The 17675-nt window shown below is 41.2% G+C and overlaps 2 protein-coding genes and 1 long non-coding RNA gene across 4 annotated transcripts in view; 2 read left to right on the plus strand and 1 right to left on the minus strand.

Moving 5' to 3' along the window:
• Positions 1-17675, minus strand: part of LOC118226910 — a 65585-nt gene that overhangs the window by 11114 nt on the left and 36796 nt on the right. The gene's annotated exons all lie outside the window — the stretch shown is intronic.
• Positions 480-3029, plus strand: LOC118226908 (homeobox protein HMX1-like). Its single transcript, XM_035416900.1, has 2 exons — positions 480-1278; positions 2002-3029. Exons 1-2 carry the CDS (start codon positions 990-992, stop codon positions 2619-2621), a joined length of 909 nt encoding a protein of 302 aa, XP_035272791.1. The 5' UTR covers positions 480-989; the 3' UTR covers positions 2622-3029.
• On the plus strand, positions 5536-7445 carry hmx4 (H6 family homeobox 4). Its single transcript, XM_035416901.1, has 2 exons — positions 5536-5884; positions 6111-7445. The coding sequence occupies exons 1-2, from the start codon at positions 5674-5676 to the stop codon at positions 6662-6664; spliced, it is 765 nt and encodes a 254-aa protein (XP_035272792.1). The 5' UTR covers positions 5536-5673; the 3' UTR covers positions 6665-7445.

Raw genomic sequence — 17675 nt, forward strand, 5'->3', positions numbered from 1 at the left:
CGTTAACTATTCCATCAAAAATAAAACTTCAAGAGGACACGTTTAACGAAAAAACAAATACAATTAATAAATTTTGCACGATAAAGGAGCGGCTTCCAATTGCATTTATAAAAACAAAATACAAATGTTTGAAGAAAACGCCCATTGTATAGTGGGCTTTAAAATTAATAAGAAGTTCAATCAATTTGTCACGCTCGAAGAATACATATACAAAAATAAAACCGATTTCGCGGTTCAGTAATAGAAAATACTTATTCGGCCTACCTTAATTATTAAAATTAACAAAACGGGGCATAACAACTCTGTTAGAAAAGGGTAGTATGATGTAGCTAAATAATTTAAAAGCTCAACAATAATAAGCAGTGTGTTTTCGTAGTCAGAATCAGACAAGCTGTAAAGATGAAGAAATATCACGGAGATCGGAGCTCGTGGGCGTCCAGCGTGTTCTTCCTTCCTTCCTTTAACGGCCAGATGCAGAGACACATGTAGCCAATAGGAGGTAGCCTACTCTAGCGCGCTCAGCGAAAACTCTTTCACTTTCTGCGGAATTCGAGACAAAGATAGCGCTATCTGTATTTTGATTTGCTGCCTAATTGACCCAAATAAAGCCTCTTGCTGACATGATTCCTCTACCCCCGAGGCACGCTATCAAGCAGAGAAGTGAATTCATTGCAAGTAATTCCCTTTCTTGAGTAATCCCGTTCGCTACCGTCCAATCGCAGAATGCCCTGTGCTTGTTAAGCATTTGGACTTGACTCGCGTTTTTCTCCCTTTACCATTACCGGGGGACTCCTACGTCGCGGCGCTTCGGACGACCCGTGGCTGTTCGAAGGACTTTCATCGCGAGAAACAGTTGAAATGATCGGTCGGAACTGGCAAGACGCGCAAAAAGGGATCTTCTACTGCACGTGGAAGTGATAACGTCGCCAAGTAACCGGATGCGGGTGCTGCGAGGACTTCGAAATTGAAATTAAATAGGAAAAAAAAATATGCCCGACAAAGCGTCAGACAGCCAGAATTCAATATCACCGCGGGTTTCTTCGTTTTTCATCGAACATTTGCTCGGCTCTAACAGAAATCAGGACACAAAAGACGATATTCGCAACAACATCACAGGATATTGGCGCAAAGAAAATATTTCTCACAGCGGACGTGCCGTTAGCCTTCGCAACCAAGTATCCGGCGATGGACTCCCACCGGACAGCCGTCCCCAGCGCGACTCGTCGTTAAAATGGTGCAAAACAACACTGAACAACAAGGCTTTAGGAAGGCCCAGGAGTAAGTAAGAGTTGTTTCAATTATATTTTCCAAGAGGACATTATCCTTCGCAAAGAAAGCCCTGCCCCGAATAGACCTATATATCTTACCACGTAGCTTAAGTTTTTGTTTTGTTTTTGCGTAGGACGCCTAAAACTACTACTATAGACGGGATACGGGCTGATTTGCCATATGATGGATGGCAAGCACGTAGACAGCGTCACAATGGTACCTCCAAATAATTGAGCCGCTTGGCGACTCTCCGCACGCGATTTGTGCTTCATTAGGTTAAACTAACCAACGCAGCAAGGGCGCGCCGATGCTCTTTTTTTCAAACCAACACTGCGGCTCAATGTGAAAGGCTTCCCAAACACGTTGGCTTGGGTTGTCAAAAAGTTTATTTAACCCCTAAAAGTTTGAAGCAGATTCAGAGATTCATCTATGGCGCATCCTAACACAAAATAGGCATATAGTTTAGACATAGGCAGACAATACACAACTTGCCCTTAGAATGCTACATCACTTGGGACAATAATTTTTTAAATAATGTCTGGGAAGAACGATACGATTATGACTGTGACTAATTCAGTTGATTGAACTTTAAATGCGTGGTGAACGATTTATTTTTATGGCGATCTTAACTGAGACTACTGGATGTTTGTCTTTCAGATAACATATTCGCTATTATTTATTTTGTTAAAAAAGGTTGCCGTGCCAATTCACAGTTGTGCGCTCATTTTCTAGGTCCAAAGGAGGGTCTACACAGTACACAATGTTCGGATAATCCCTGCAGTGATCTGACAACCTGCGAACGAGATTCCCCGGTCGGTTCTGAGCCTGAGGGGCTTAATGACGACACAGACAAGCCAACGGAAAGCGGTCTGACAGGTGACAACGAAGAGGAAACTCGACACGCTTTCGAAGAACGAACCGAACGGGAGTCTTTAGATCGCGGCTCGGGGCGCAAGAAGAAGACCCGAACGGTGTTCAGCAGGAGTCAGGTGTTCCAGCTGGAGTCGACGTTCGACACGAAGCGATACCTGAGCACGTCCGAGCGCGCGGGACTGGCCCGCTCGCTTAGCCTCACGGAGACGCAGGTCAAGATATGGTTCCAGAACCGAAGGAATAAGTGGAAGAGACAAATGGCGGCAGACTTGGAGGCGGCGAGCGCGTCTCATTCAGCTCAGAGGATAGTCAGGGTTCCCATTTTATATCACGAGAGCTTGACGCAAAGCGCGTTGGGCTTTGGGTTGCCGCAAGTGTCGCCCCCAGTGCCTGAATTTTCCACTATCGTGAACTGTCCAATTTCGTCTTTATCCCATTCCGTGTCTTTACTGAGATCACAAATGACTGGCCTTGTATGATATTAAGCCTAAAGAGCAAAATGTCTAGAACTGAAGGATAGTGGGCTATTATTATTATTATTATTATTATTGTTGTTGTTGTTTTTTTTATCAAATAGCTGCAATACTTTACAGGGCCACAGACAACTTTCCTTCAAAGAATACAAAACGTATCAATGAAGACCATGATCATATACATAAGTAATAGTAATGAAAAAACTTTCTATTTTTGTGTATTTTTCCTACTTTTGTACGCAATGCTCTGTACGTGGACACGTTTGTTTCCTAATGAGCGTCTGTGCTAATGGCTCAGAACATCCATGTACGTTATGATGAGGATAAGAACATTATTTTGTAATGGAATGCTGTGAAAATACTGTCTTCAAACTTTGTCACTTTTCCCACAGTATCAATTTGAATAGTCTCCAATAAAATAAGACGTTACTTATGATGTTGTCGACCCAGTTTCCGGCCCAAACTCCCACGCGGACACTTTTTCTCTGAAGAATATTCCACCCCATTAGTCGCTCTCATGGTGATCGACGCGTTCTAAACTTCCTGTCTGCAACATTTCCTCGTATGCAAGTGTTGGTGCCATTATATTAAAACTATAATGATAGTAGTACATCAACCACACTTGGGTTGATCGGAAATTATAATAACTTCAGGGAATTCTTAAGTGTCTCACTTTAAACCTCAGTCTACTGTGCTTACTTTTCAGTCACTGTTTTCAGACAAGCAGTCAAAAACATTAAAAAAATTTTAAAATAACTTTTCATAAATGGAATGACACTTATTGATTCAAATCAGTATATAAGCATCACATCTACACCATATATATATATATATATATATATATATATGTATATATATATACACACACACACACACACAATGTATTATATATATATATATATACACACACAATATATACATATATATATATATATATATATACACACACACACACATATACATACACACATCAGAATTTATAATAATAATAATAATAATAATAATAATAATAATAATATTTATATATACATATTTTTTAATTCTAACACTGTTAACACTGTTCTAAAGAAGAATCACCCATATGCCTACATATAGGTTCAATATTGTGTTAATTGCAGGCTGCATTGTCTACATGCAACACCATCATTAATAGAATTATAACGTTGGAGCAGAATGGATGCATGCAGCATCACCTTCACATGCCGGTGGATGTTCCAGCCACATTTTTGACGATCATTAAGAGCTAAGAGAATACATCATATGCTTTACGTATTGTCACTATTAGTAAAGTACCAAGTATAGCTTTGTGTAATTATTATAAGGACAGACTGCGCTCATTAATAATACTTAGAAACTTGAGGAATAAAAAGCCAACGATTAAAACAAAGGGGAAAAAAGTAACAAAATATATAAAACATTGCCCCGCTCAAACATTTCTTGTAGCACAAGAACTTCACAGCACAGCCCTATATTTTGCATGATCTTTCCAATATTATAAACTCATTTATTCGTTTTTTTGTTTATTTGTTTATGGTTAATCTAAAAAATAAAAAAAACCCCAGCTAAATAAAGCAGGTGGAGATTCCTTTCAAAATACAGGATAAAGGGCATCTTATTTTCTAAGAATGTCTGCTTTGGGCTTAAGCACCACTAAACACCACTTAAGCGTAAACAAAATTGCTAGGGCTGCATTTGGTCACGGATAATAGAGTAGGAAGTCAAAAGTTTGCTATTTAGAATTACATTACATTACATTACATTACAGGCATTTGGCAGACGCTCTTATCCAGAGCGACGTACAACAAAGTGTATAACCATAACCAGGAACAAGTATGACGAAAACCCTAGAGAGAAGTACCGGTCCAAGTACAGGGAACAACCGCATAGTTCAACTTGGACCCTGATGGTTAAACTGATTAACACTAACAACGAGAACGGCAACAATGCAATCTATGGAAAAATAAAAATAAATAAAAATACAATTAGTCGTTAAGACAGGCGCATCGACTAAGTCACCTATGAAACAGCTGCCTAGTTACAACCCGAATTGTATTATGTTGAGGTACACGCCAGAGTAGGTTACTTAAGGGGTTCTTAAGCAACGTATAAACTTAAAACAGCGTAAAGTATTGGAATAAAGTAATAATATCACTACTACTATTATTAATAATAATAATAATAATAATAATAATAATAATAATAATAATAATAATAATCCAGCCCTAAACCACACTTTCGTGTCTAAATATTTAATATATGTATTATACTAGGCTACATGAAAAACAAACATATTTAATATGTAAGCGACAGAACGCGTGGGCTTATTTGGTTTAAGTGTATATAAAAACTCAGTTAATATACTATTGATTATAATTAAGACGCGCATAGGGCAATAAGCGTTCACCGCAATTTCGGGCAAGCAACCACCCACGACCAGTGAATGAAAAGAAAATCAATAGTAGTAAACACTACAATCTTCTATGACTAAAACGACTCATCAATAATCGGTTGTGCAGATTCCTTGTAAATTCTGTTTAAACGTAGGTAATAAAATAGGGAGAGGAATGTCAATTGAATCCGCCCTCAATGGGGTGCTAGCCAAAGATGCTAGCACTAAAGCGTATAGCCAACAGAAAGCTTACACTTGGATGGAGGAGCAGGTATTGTCAATGGCCTAATTTCCGCATTTAAGGGAAATGCGTGCCGAAAAAAATCCCCACATTTCCCGTGGTATAGCGTGGTAAGACTGCATTAATTATGATTGTGCACAAATTACAGTAATTTGTAATTTAGTAAATTATCTCATGTATACCAGTTGCACGAAGGCAGTAACATTCAACTCCCGCCCTCTCGTTTAATTGGCTGCCACATTCTGTTTACCATTTGACCATTTGATGCCTGCGAAACCACGCTCTTCCGGTTCACAGAGTAACTGTCAGCCGCTGCTACACGGACCCACTCGCGGAGCGATGGTGCTTGGAGAATCAAGACGCTGCAGCTGTCTGGGAACGCGGTGATAAACTCGGAGCGCAGGGAATCGTACAAAATATCGGAGAATATGAACAAGGAAGAAGGGGCGCCATGCCGACCAGCTCCCTTGAAATTCACAATTGACAATATTCTAAATCTGAAGCACAACAGCAAGGAATTTGCAGGCTGCCATCCCAAACTTACGACCGCAGCGGACAGCAAAAATGATTCTCAAGACCAACTCGAAGATCACGAGATTATGCGCAGGCACGACAACGACTACAGACTACACAAAACAGGTATGACTTCTTTCCCCCAGCTAAAGTTCTTTCTCAAACTGCAATTTATTGTCGACACGGCCAGGCAGCGTAACAAAATATTGCTCGATTCAAATGAAGTAGCATCGCTACTCTGCGATTATGTTTGCTTATATTCAATATCGTGTATCAGAGCATTGTATCTACCCATATAAAGTCGTTAACGTTTGGCAACAATACATTTACGTGCTGCCGTTTCATTTCACAGAACAAATAAACACACGCTGCTACAACGCGACTGCTCGCGCTCTGCAAGTCTGCAGGGAGGATGCCCTAAAGACCAGTGACGCATGTCCGAGAACAGACATCGGGGACAGTGGTGACGACGGGTCGGCGAAGAACAAAACCAGCAAGAAAAACAAAGTGATGGCGAAAAAGAAAACGCGCACCATCTTTTCCAAAAGACAGATTTTCCAGCTGGAATCTACGTTCGACATGAAGCGATACCTTAGCAGCGCGGAGCGGGCTTGTCTGGCGAATTCCTTGCAACTCACCGAGACTCAGGTCAAAATATGGTTCCAGAACCGTAGGAATAAGTTGAAACGACAGATATCCACGGAACTCGAAGGACCTGGCGCCGTGGATCATTTTGCTGACGCGGCGAAGACGGTGCAACTTCCGACACTTTATAAAGAGGGCAACATATTGGGCAGATGCTTGTTACCGATGCCCCTTCCCATTGTATATCCTGGAAGCAGTACGCCTTACCTCTGTTTCTCTAACGCCAGTAAATATTTTAGCCTTTTCGATGGAGATGTATGACTGTTGCGTATCTGTCTGGAAAGTCACCCCAGAACGCACTCCAATGGCTAAGATCGGCATACAAAACATCTTTGGTTTTTTCTTTTCTTCTAGGTTCCACTGTTAACCTCCGCTGTAACGTGTCGGGTGCATTTTTAACTCTGAAAGGCAAGCAAAGAAGGCACCCGTAACATGGAAAGGCATTTTTCATTGCTGCAAATTCCTGGTACGAGATGAACAGTATTGATCAACCCGATATTCCACTATACTTTTGCTCTTAGTTAGCCTATACCCGAAGTGTAGCCATTTCAGTGCAGTCTGACACAATAGCTTGTAGCCTGTACTAAGTTAATGGACTACTGTATTTATTTAAAATAGCATATCATATCATGTTCACCATGTTCACAATGGTTTCTGTTTGTTTACTCAGAAATTATTATTATTATTATTATTATTTCATTTTTATTAAATAATTGAACACCGCCAAAGATAGTTCGATCTTTGCATGCATTTACATCATTCGATTTAAAAAAATGATTCCTTCAAAATAATGCAACTTAGTATTTAAATGAATGTACAAAAAGTTAATTTTGTTTTTTTTATTTGAAGCATGTCTTTTAAATTGTATTTTAAATAGAAACATAGCCTATAGTTTTCTTCCATGCGTCCTATGCCCAGGTAACACTATTTACACTGTCTTGAAAATATTAAACCATTAATTTTAATATAGAACCTAACGACTAAAATTTATTTTACTTATTCATTTCCTAATTCAGTAAAATGCACGCTTTAATTAATATATCGGATGAACGGTGTTGTGGCAAACTGACATATTCGGTTAAAGTTACAGTAAAGTTTGCCTTTTTTTCCACGTTATCTGCGTCTTGGAATCTTATGAAAATAACATTAATGATGCCAATATGGAACTATATTTCAATAGTTTCATGAATAAAAATAGGCTACACTAGCCTGGTTACTACCACATGGCGCCTTAAGGTACCCTGAATCTCAAAACCTGTCCGCGAGGAAAACAGATGCTATAAATCATGTGCAGGTTACGGGTCACATGTCTGCAAGGTGAGTCCAGAGAAGTGTCATTAAGCCTACAAGCAAGGACCTTTTGTTGCGCACGCGTTTAATTATGCATTTGTTTATCCGCCCAAATGTGTGAATAAAGGTTGCGTGCCATCATTCCCTGGAACGGATAGGGGCACGCGATGTTAGCAGGTTAAAGCGAGAAACGCGAGCGCGCAAATATGTTCCCCAAAGTCTCCGAGTTAGAAGACTGCGACGCAACTTTTGGTATTCTAGTGTGGAACAAATAAAATAATTCCACGCCGGTGAATTTGGTTATAATCTGCTCTCAGAGATATAGCATTTGGTGTGCTAATGACTTGATGCGATTCAAGCGAATGCACGAAGTATTTAGCAGAACAAAAAATAATAATTTCAAATCAAAATTATACAAGTAAAGCTTGAGGTCAATTATTCCACAGTTACTTAGCTATGGTCGTCAATTTTAATATCTTGATATGCATATATTACAAATTTGATTAGCACCAATCACAAATTGCATAATTGGAGTTGGATGTTGGGAAGGGAATAGACCACTATTAGACCCATACAATTATAGGTTTGGAACGATAGACTACACGTCTAAGTTCCAAAATTTATTGGATACCCGCACAATATTGCAGACGACATTGGTGGTTTAGGTAGGCCCTTTCCTGTGCTATAGGACTACACACAGAAAGCATGACAATGCTACTGTAACTGGCAGCGGACACAATCTATGGATATAAGTATGACAAAATTAAAAAAATTAAAATACACCAATATTTATACTGATGTTCTCTACATTTAGTATTAGGCAGGACAGGAAACACGCAGGTGAGAATTTTGCATTTTTAAATAGACTGTAAAAAAAATAAAATAACAATGAGGCCCTATTAAATACCAGATATTATTCTTAAAATCGATTACGGACCAAGTTGTTTTTCTTTTACAACAAAAACGGGAAACGAGTCTTGTTACCATGGCTAAGCAATGTCATGCGTATTTTCAGAAATTGCACGGTACCTAGGAAAACGAAGCTTTATAACACGTGAAAATAAATAAATAAATAAACGTTAGACTATGGCATTTGGCACATGGCACGTAAATATAATCGAATTCATGAAAAAATTCACCGTGGAGTTGTGAGTGGCTACTCAAAAATATTCCCGTAGACCTACATCAGCATTTACGTAGCCTTTCTGGTTCAGCTGATCTCGGCTAAATTGAGTTCCTTGCTACTTCGACCATTTTCATGCCTACATCTGGTTCATTCAACAACTAAGAAAAAGTTACACTATTTTAATTTAATTTAATTTAATTTAATTTTGGATTAAATCAACTAATCTCCGCTTTGAATGAGGCTGCATGTAGATAAGCCTGTGTATTAGTTTGCTTCAAGTTGATTCTCTGCAGAACCCACAAAAACATGAAATTCATTTTTCTATTTCATGTTTTGAAATACTTCATAAATACGTCTAAATGCAGGTATTTTCCAAATGTCAGTGACAATCTTCATAATCTAGCTTCCAACAATGTTCTTAATGACAATTAGAATACAGATATTTCCTAAACCAATCAAATTATAAGCAGTTAATAATGAAGGGTGTTCACAGGACATAACAGAAAACACCTTGGTAGTGTGGTTATTTCTTGGTTAAAAGCTGAATACACAGTGGAGTAGGTTCTCAGGGCAAATTATAGTTTACTAACAATTACATAACATAACATAATGATGAGAACAGGCCATTCAGCCCAACAATGCTTACCATTTTCCTGACTAAATTAGTGCTCTGATTACCTACAGGCTAGATAGTATCTGACACTGTATCAAGCCTAGTCTTGAAAATATAGTCTTTGTGGATAGCAGGAGGGAGGACACTGTATTTTTCTGTGACTGAAAAACACTGGGGATATTAATGGAACTGTATTTTGAAATTCAGAATGTTTATGTTTTCGGAAACTGCCTGGTACAGACCTAACAAGGCCTAGGATGTGTCTATTAATGTCACATTTCTAACACTGAGTGGGGTACTCATTTGTGGAATGTTAAAAACAGAGGGAACTCCCTTACATTGCATGGTAGTGTATTCATGCATACATTTAAATCGACAGTCAGTGGAAAACCACTCAGAATAAATCAATCTGAAAAACAGCACATCAAATTTAAACTTTCAAATTCCATTTGCGCTTTAATGACAATGAAATGGAAACTGCCTTTGATTTGAACTTCCATGGACAGCATGTATATAATCGGAAGACACACTTACAAACGTTAATATAGCTGAGCTATTCGGGAGGGGAAAAAACTGGGCACTAATTCATAATTGATTAATTCAACTGGCGCCTAAAATAATTTATATATCATTTTGAGGGAGTTGCCAGCCAAAAATGGCTTCAGACAGACAATAAGAAAATAACAAAAATCACAAGTCTCCTAGACCTCACAGTGCAGAAAACTGGGAAGCAGAAACATCCAGCAGTGCTGTAACTTATTTACAAGGGGGAAGTCAATATATCACATTTGCAAGGGAGCCTGTGGCTCCAACAAGCATCATCCACAAATTCACCAGCCTGCTCAAGAAAATAAAACATGACTTTCGCATTTGCTCTGCGTGTTTTAAACAAAGCGGTATTTTAAAATTTTTGCGAAAGGAATGCTCGCCATGGCTCCTGGTTCACTGGCGGTACCCCAATTCCCCTTGGCCCCCCAAACAATTCCTAAAACCGCACGTTTCAGAAACCCTGACATCCGCGGCGAATTGTCAGAAGAACAGCCGCTACATGCAAAGCTGTGGGGAGCCGAAAACCACTACAATGTTTTCAAGGCATTTTCTGGTACAAATGCGCACATCATCTTCAAAATAACACAATGGAACCTTTTTACTGGGCACACTGCCTGCGCTGAACAATGATGCTTAGAGCTCTTGTTCCACTGGGGCAAATACTGAGGTTTAATACAAGAATGTACAGGATTATAAAGATGGTTTTTAATGGGCACTGGAATTTGTACTGATAAAAGGTACAAATGCTTATATTGCTTATAGGCCTTTACTCAGCGCAGTTATCTAGATAACTCAGTAATCCTGCTTTGTGAAACAGGGCCCAAGTCTTGTACAGCATAACTGCATAACCCAAGACATTTTTCAGTATTTGATGAATTTCCCCCGGGATACCTTTTCACATTAACCTGTCCTCAGGAGGAGGCCATAGCAAACCTTCAGTGGAGGACGACGCAGGTAAGGAAAGTTGTAATCTCGCCAGGTAGACCTACTGACCCACACAGGTGATCACGGCATAGGTTCACTGGAGGCTCGCTGTGTCAGTACCTCTTCTGCTGCTTTACCTGACCTTCAGAAGAGCCTGTGCAAGTAATGTGTCCTCAGTGTTCACTTTGCAACAATGTTGCCATTATGAACCAGAGACCTACATTCCACAAAGATTGCGCAATCATACAGCATGTATCGTGGAAGATAAAGATATTCAATGCTGGATTCAACTGGAGTCAAATATGCGACTGAGAAGGTATGTGCTTGCATAAATTTGGTCAACATCAATTGGCGTATTATAGCTTTTTTTTTTAACTTTTACTGAAACACAAAAGTATGAAAATAAGGTACTGTGGTTTTTTTTAAATAAAAAAGGACAATACATTTGAAACTTATGAAACAATCCATCCTTATCTCAGTGACAAAAATGTTAATTTCAGCTATTAACGGCTGCCTGAATTGAACAAAGACTCTTCAACCGCCTTTGAAAAACAACCCTTGAGTGGGGATTTCAAACTGGTCCTTTGAGAGCAAAGGGGAAACGACCAAAATCAATGAGAACCCCCCCCCCCCCCCCCCCCCTTCACTGCCTGCAGAGCTCTACTGAAAAGCATATTTCTCCCAAAACAATTTATCGGCCAGGACAGGCCTTTACCCAGCCAGGATTACACTGTAACCTATCTAACGGTTATCTGCTGTAAGTAATTCAGTCAGACTGCATCGCGGCCCCTCTTCCTTGTCTCCTGTTCTGCTCAGCGGGTCTAACCCCGAGCGGCCAGGCACCAGGGGGGCCTGATGCAAAGGGCACGGAGACAAAGATAAACGTCTGGGATCTCACCAGTACAGCGTCGACAAATTCCTCCAGGACTTTAAAAAAAAAATAAAATAAAATAAAATAAAAATCTTTAAATGATTTGATGCATACAGTGCACATTTCTGAAATGCATATTATCAAATAGGTCCACAGGATTATATTGCTTCTTACGTCATTAAAAAATAATTTCATTAAATATTCTTACAACAAATACGCACTGTACTGAAGACTAAGGTGAAAACTTTCGAAACTTGTCCTGCGCAAACTTCTCTGCCTCTCCGTGTGCAAAAAATGCATCGTTTTATTTAACTTCAGATTTATGTTAACTTCAGTTCAATTTTACTAGATATGAGTTTTCTGGACACAAAAGGGTTCCAAGAGGAGTAGATCTAAGGGTTCTGAGGTGCCAATCCAGCCTCATCCAAACAAATATAAAGAGTTGTGCCACACGAAAAGAAAATCAAGCTACACTTTATGCACGCCGGTTTATAAATAATGCAACCACACGGTGGAAAATGTCTATTTCAGCACACACACTATAAAAGAACATCCATATTCTTTTTCCAGATTTCTATTTTAAATTTGTGCGGTAGCTGTTTTATGTATCGGAAAGTGCAGGGTGTCAACTTGTCTGGTCACATCGGCTGCCACCTCATGCACGTAAACACAGGGCACTTGGCAACATCAGAACGGAGCAGTTTTAAAAGTGAATTGCAATCTTTTCTTATTAAACTGACAGCATGATAGAACCTGATCTTTACATGCGAGCACTAATTTTAAGAAGGAATAGCTATGTTTTTTCAGCACTTACACAATGTTGTGGAGTTCAGAGGCTGTAGATGATAGGGTGCATAGTTATATACTACTCATTAGATGATAGCATTGCGCAACTACATTACCCATAACGCACTGCACAATTTGTCCTAACATGAAGGCATATGAAAGAATGTCCTTGCCTTTAGATATCCCTCAACTAACTATGTATTATGTTGTTTAAGTGAAGGACGTCATAAGGGTAATTCAGTCTTTTGGATACACACACACATATATAATGTTCCTGTAATTGGGATCACATGGCCTGTTTGTGCTTCTGGTCTTATAATGTGGCTTGGGATTTAGAGAAAAGGAAGGCTTATGTCCCCAGCGGGCTCAAACTCCTTGAAGCTATGGCTGTTTTGTGAGCTGAAATTACAGCAAATGTCAGCGATTAAAGGGAAACAATATGGTTTCTGACTTTGGACGTTTTGAAAGCTCACTACAGCAACCTCAGAAAATCATACAAAACTCTTCCATGTGTTTTTACATTCACTCACCCTGTAAAGATACATATTGCAAAGACAAAATGTAATTCTGTAACAAATTAATATCGTTCTGAATCAGATGTTGCCGCATACATTTTTTATGAAGGCTTCTTCAGAACTCTTTCATTGTGATGTCACACAGCATCTGCTCAATGTAACTCATTAGCAGTTGGTTACATCCAGAAATGAGTGAGCACGGAAAAGCATTTGCGTTCCTTCTCTATGCCTAATAGTTTTTTTTCCTCTCAAGCGGCATGTTTACATGAGAACAGCGATGTTTTTTAGTTTTAAAAAAAGTACAAAAGTTAAGAACCTATTCAGCCAAACGTGAGACAGCCAAAGATGCGCATGTACAAAATGATCGCACAAAAAGAGCAAGTTGCTCTCCCCATAGCCCTCGCATACAGTAAATACTTGGCATGTGGAAAGAAAACACATTATTTCCTAGTAAAATACTGGAATTAACAGAGGAATCAAGTACTCTTCTATCAACTGAGTAAATCTTATTGCCTGTGCGTTTATGCTTTAATCTATAAATCAATTACGCACAGGCCAACAATAGATTTGTCACCACGAGCCTATAAAACCTTAAACATGGCGTCCGAAAAGATATGTATCTTGTATATCTATAACATATATATCTACGTCCAATGGTCTGCTGCCCCGACATAATTTTTATACATACACGTCAATCTAAAATCCTCTAACACAAATTGCGTATCTGCACCAGCGAGTCACGGGCGCCCCTGCTCCCAGTTTAGGACCAGACAGCAGCAGCGAGAGTTCCGCGAGGAAGGTGGCGCGCGATGTCCGTGGCTCCAATATTGAGTTTCCGCCGGCAGTCTCTTAAACCCCATTAATGTTCCTGATCTGTTAATGGTCAGGGTGCGCGTGCGAGCCGGCAGACTTCCTGTCTCTGTCGGCGAGCGGTCGCGTGCGAGCGCAGGGCAACCTTCTGTCGCCTGGCAAACCGCGCGCAGACCACAAGGTCCAAATGACCTTCAGCCACTCTCCCTTGTTTTCGGAGTTGTTTTGCATCAGTGATTGTCAAGAGGGGAGGAGGGGTTGGGGCGATAAAAAAATCTATTAAAGGCCTTTACCTGATCAAAGACCTTGGGCATTGAAGACACACCATCTGTACGCATTTAGAGATATCCATGACTACAGTGCATAATGGATGTTTTGTAGCGCTTATTGATTAATGTCGCTGGTAGCTATAAAAGACACGGCGCTCTATTAAAGCGCAGTCTTGAATTTCGTGAAGTTACTCGACGCCGTTCCAAATTTCGTCAGCGTTATTTAGTTTTTTCCCACCCAGCTCAAGGGTTTCAGAAACTGTCATCACGTCTCTGAAGTTTGACAAATAATACGCTCTGCTGAGCACATGGTTCCAATTCAATGCTAAAATGGCACATTTTTCAGTCTGCTGTCTGGCAGCACAGCAGCCCAGAATAAGAAACCATTATCCCTGAAACGCTTAAAATCCATGTTTAATTTTCAATGAAGTACACGTAATAAACAAACGAACAAATATGTTGCTGGTCATCCTCATTAATTATTCTTGACAAAATCAAACATGACATATCTTAAGCGAAGAAGTCACGCTTGCATTTTTAAAAACTGTGCTATGGCATTTCTGAAGGTCTAACTGCAATATAGTATACCCAATAAAAAATATATTTCGCAAAAATAAAAAGTAAAAACATTTACATTTACATAAAAACATCAAAATCCTCCCATGTGGTCGTCTTTAAATACAAAATGTATGTGCAGTCGTATTCATTGATACAATAATCAGTGTAAAGGCAATATTTTAAAAGTAATATTTTTTTATAAAGCATTTTTCTTTTCTAATAAAAAATGAAATGCTGCAGTACAGTTGATAATAATTCCGCATTTTATCACGCGCGACTTCAATGCGCTTTCCCGCGGCACGCATGGTAACGCGTGATCTTATCGCCGTGTTTAACGTCTAATAGGTTGTTTGGGTGCAGGGGGCACAGCGTCTCCTAAAGTGCCCTTTTACCGCCGCTGGAGACGGCTCGAGTTTCGGGACATTCTGTCAGGCCCGCGAGGCGAAGCTTCCAAAAACGCTCAGCGGCTCCAGCTGCAGTCTGCGCGCGACCCACAGTCTGCAGAGCGATGAAGCGCGTCCGTTAGGTTACAGTCAGAGAAGGCGGGAGGGCCTGGAAAAAGGTGGGTGTGTGCACGCACACACACACACACACACACACACACACACACACACACAACCCTGTCACAGTGCATCAACACTATGTATTCCAAGAGCCTGGGCATAGAGCATGACCTGCCCCCCCAAACCTCCAAACCTCCAGGGGTGGAGGTTGGAATACCCAACCTCCACCCCTGTCCCCACCCCCACCCCGTCCTAAGCTGAAAGAGGAAGAAGCTCTGTGCCATATAGTTTGTACTCCTGTTAGAAACCCCAAAAAAGCCCCATTAATTTTTACTCACAGAGTCGATGGGCCACCCAGCCCAGTTCAGAAAGGGGAGCTGAACTTGTTTGTTCGTGACTACAGGGCCCCTGTGGGTCAGCTGTGCCTCAGAATCACCCCTCAGAGCTGACCTGCCTGCCCTCTCCCAGCGACACCACACAGACCACTGTCTCCACCAATCAGACTGACACCTGATGGAAGGCCACTGTCTCCACCAATCAGACTGACACCTGCATGGAAGGCCACTGTCTCCACCAATCAGATTGACAGCTACATGGAAGGCCACGGTCTCCACCAATCAGACTGACAGCTGCATGGAAGGCCACTGTATCTGCCAATGAGACTGTCGGCACCATGTAAACAGGCAGGCGTAAAGGTGAGGCAAGATCAGGATCTCAAGCCAGCTTTAAAAAAGGGTCCCTTTATTCTTTTCTACATACAGAAGAGGTATTATTTTAGAAGTAATTAAAATAAGACATCAAGTGTTGTCTTCAAAACAACATAGCTCATGTCCCTGATAATAGGCGCTCAGAACAACTTGGTATTACAGTCGCATTGTTTTGTGGAATACAATTCAGCTTCTTACAGTACCCACGATTATCAAAGAAAATGCTTCTCATGAACGCGACAACAGAACAACACCCCTTCCTCCCTAAACACACCATCCAACCACACCGCCCTCACAAATGCACACACATCTAAACGGAAAATGAATCATCAGGCCCATTAATAATTGAAGTAATTAATCAGAGGTACAGCAAGAGTACGTCCCTGAATGTCTCACACCGCCTCCATTTCACCCTGATGCGTTTCTAAAGAGCCCCCCGGTCCGCTCGGCGCGTCCTCCCCCCTTCTGTACGGAGTGTCTGCTGCCGGCTCGTCAGCCTTGCGTCTGATGTGGCTAACTGCGCGGAGTGTTAATCGGACACGCATCGAGTCCGGCTGGGGAGGGGGCCGCGAGCCGCGAGCGCTATTCTGGGTTTTTGGAGGGAGGGTAACAGAGGGGAGGCCCCCGGCGTCAGTTGGGTCAGCCGCGCCCGCCGGGGGGGTCTGAACGCCTCGGACCGCACGGCGCTGCTCGGAGAGCAGAGGGACGGAAGCGCGGAGGCCGACGGTGTTGGCAGTGATCGCGAGCCGGGGGTGCCAGCGCAAGAAAAACTAAATCGTAAAAAGCTATCCACGCCGCGTGAATACTGAACAATTAAAATGTATTTCAAAAAAATAATTATAATGTAAAAAAATACATTTTACACCAAAATTGTGTGGCTGTGTCCCTAAACGACCGCACAGAGAGCTTGTGCCAGCGGCCAGCTCTGATATCGAGCTCCGTGTCATCGTGAGCTCGTACAGACGGACCCGGCGATGGCCGCTTGTGCCCGAGGGCCCAGCGAGGTGAAGAAATGTCAAACCCCAGAGTGACTGGAGGTCACGACCCCGCCCGCCCCCTGCCCCTCAGGCCGCCAGACTCGCAGTGCAAGGAAGGCTGCCAGATGTCGCCAGGCTCCGAGCCAAAATGGAGGTCCTCTCCATACAGGCCGCTCGGTTCAGAGCCGAAATGGAGGTCCTGCCCAAACAGGCCGCTCAGTTCGGAGCCAAAATGGAGGTCATTTTTTTTTGCAGTGATTTTGCTAGACAGGATTCGTATGGTTTGTCCAATATACTTCTGTTCACCACCTATCTTTCAAAATAAAAGTTCATCTTGCATTAAAGGAGTAAATAAAAATGATAGCTAAATTTAAAGACCTGTCAATCAACACTGAGGATAAATTGCAGTCACACTGAATCAGGAGGGCACTAACTTTAACTTTGCTACATATCACATGCACAGCATATGTGCTCTCAGCCAACGGTGAGATCCAGTCTTCCCCAAACCTCCCACTGTCATTTTGGGGGAGCTAATGAAGACAAATGAAAAACGAAACGTAGACAGACAGCCTGAACGATCCTGAGAACTAATGACTCTAAACATGTTGTCAAACCCCATGACTGAAACAGCATTTGTCGTTCGGAGATGAGGTGCTAACTTAACTAATGGGTTGCTCTTTTTTGCAAAACACACATTTTTTTCCATTAATTTTGGTGATTGTATGTGAAATTTTGTGAAAACGTTGACTGAATGTACACAGTGCACTACATGCA

This window comes from Anguilla anguilla, chromosome 5 (assembly GCF_013347855.1).
Source record: "Anguilla anguilla isolate fAngAng1 chromosome 5, fAngAng1.pri, whole genome shotgun sequence".
Classification (NCBI taxonomy): Eukaryota; Metazoa; Chordata; class Actinopteri; order Anguilliformes; family Anguillidae; genus Anguilla; species Anguilla anguilla.

Bases quoted from the DNA above. Each gene is read 5' to 3' on its own strand.
- LOC118226908 (XM_035416900.1), top strand. From the start codon at position 990: ATGCCCGACAAAGCGTCAGACAGCCAGAATTCAATATCACCGCGGGTT. The intron at 1,279-2,001 runs GTAAGTAAGAGT...CTCATTTTCTAG, and splicing joins GGCTTTAGGAAGGCCCAGGA to GTCCAAAGGAGGGTCTACAC.
- hmx4 (XM_035416901.1), top strand. From the start codon at position 5,674: ATGAACAAGGAAGAAGGGGCGCCATGCCGACCAGCTCCCTTGAAATTC. The intron at 5,885-6,110 runs GTATGACTTCTT...TTCATTTCACAG, and splicing joins CTACAGACTACACAAAACAG to AACAAATAAACACACGCTGC.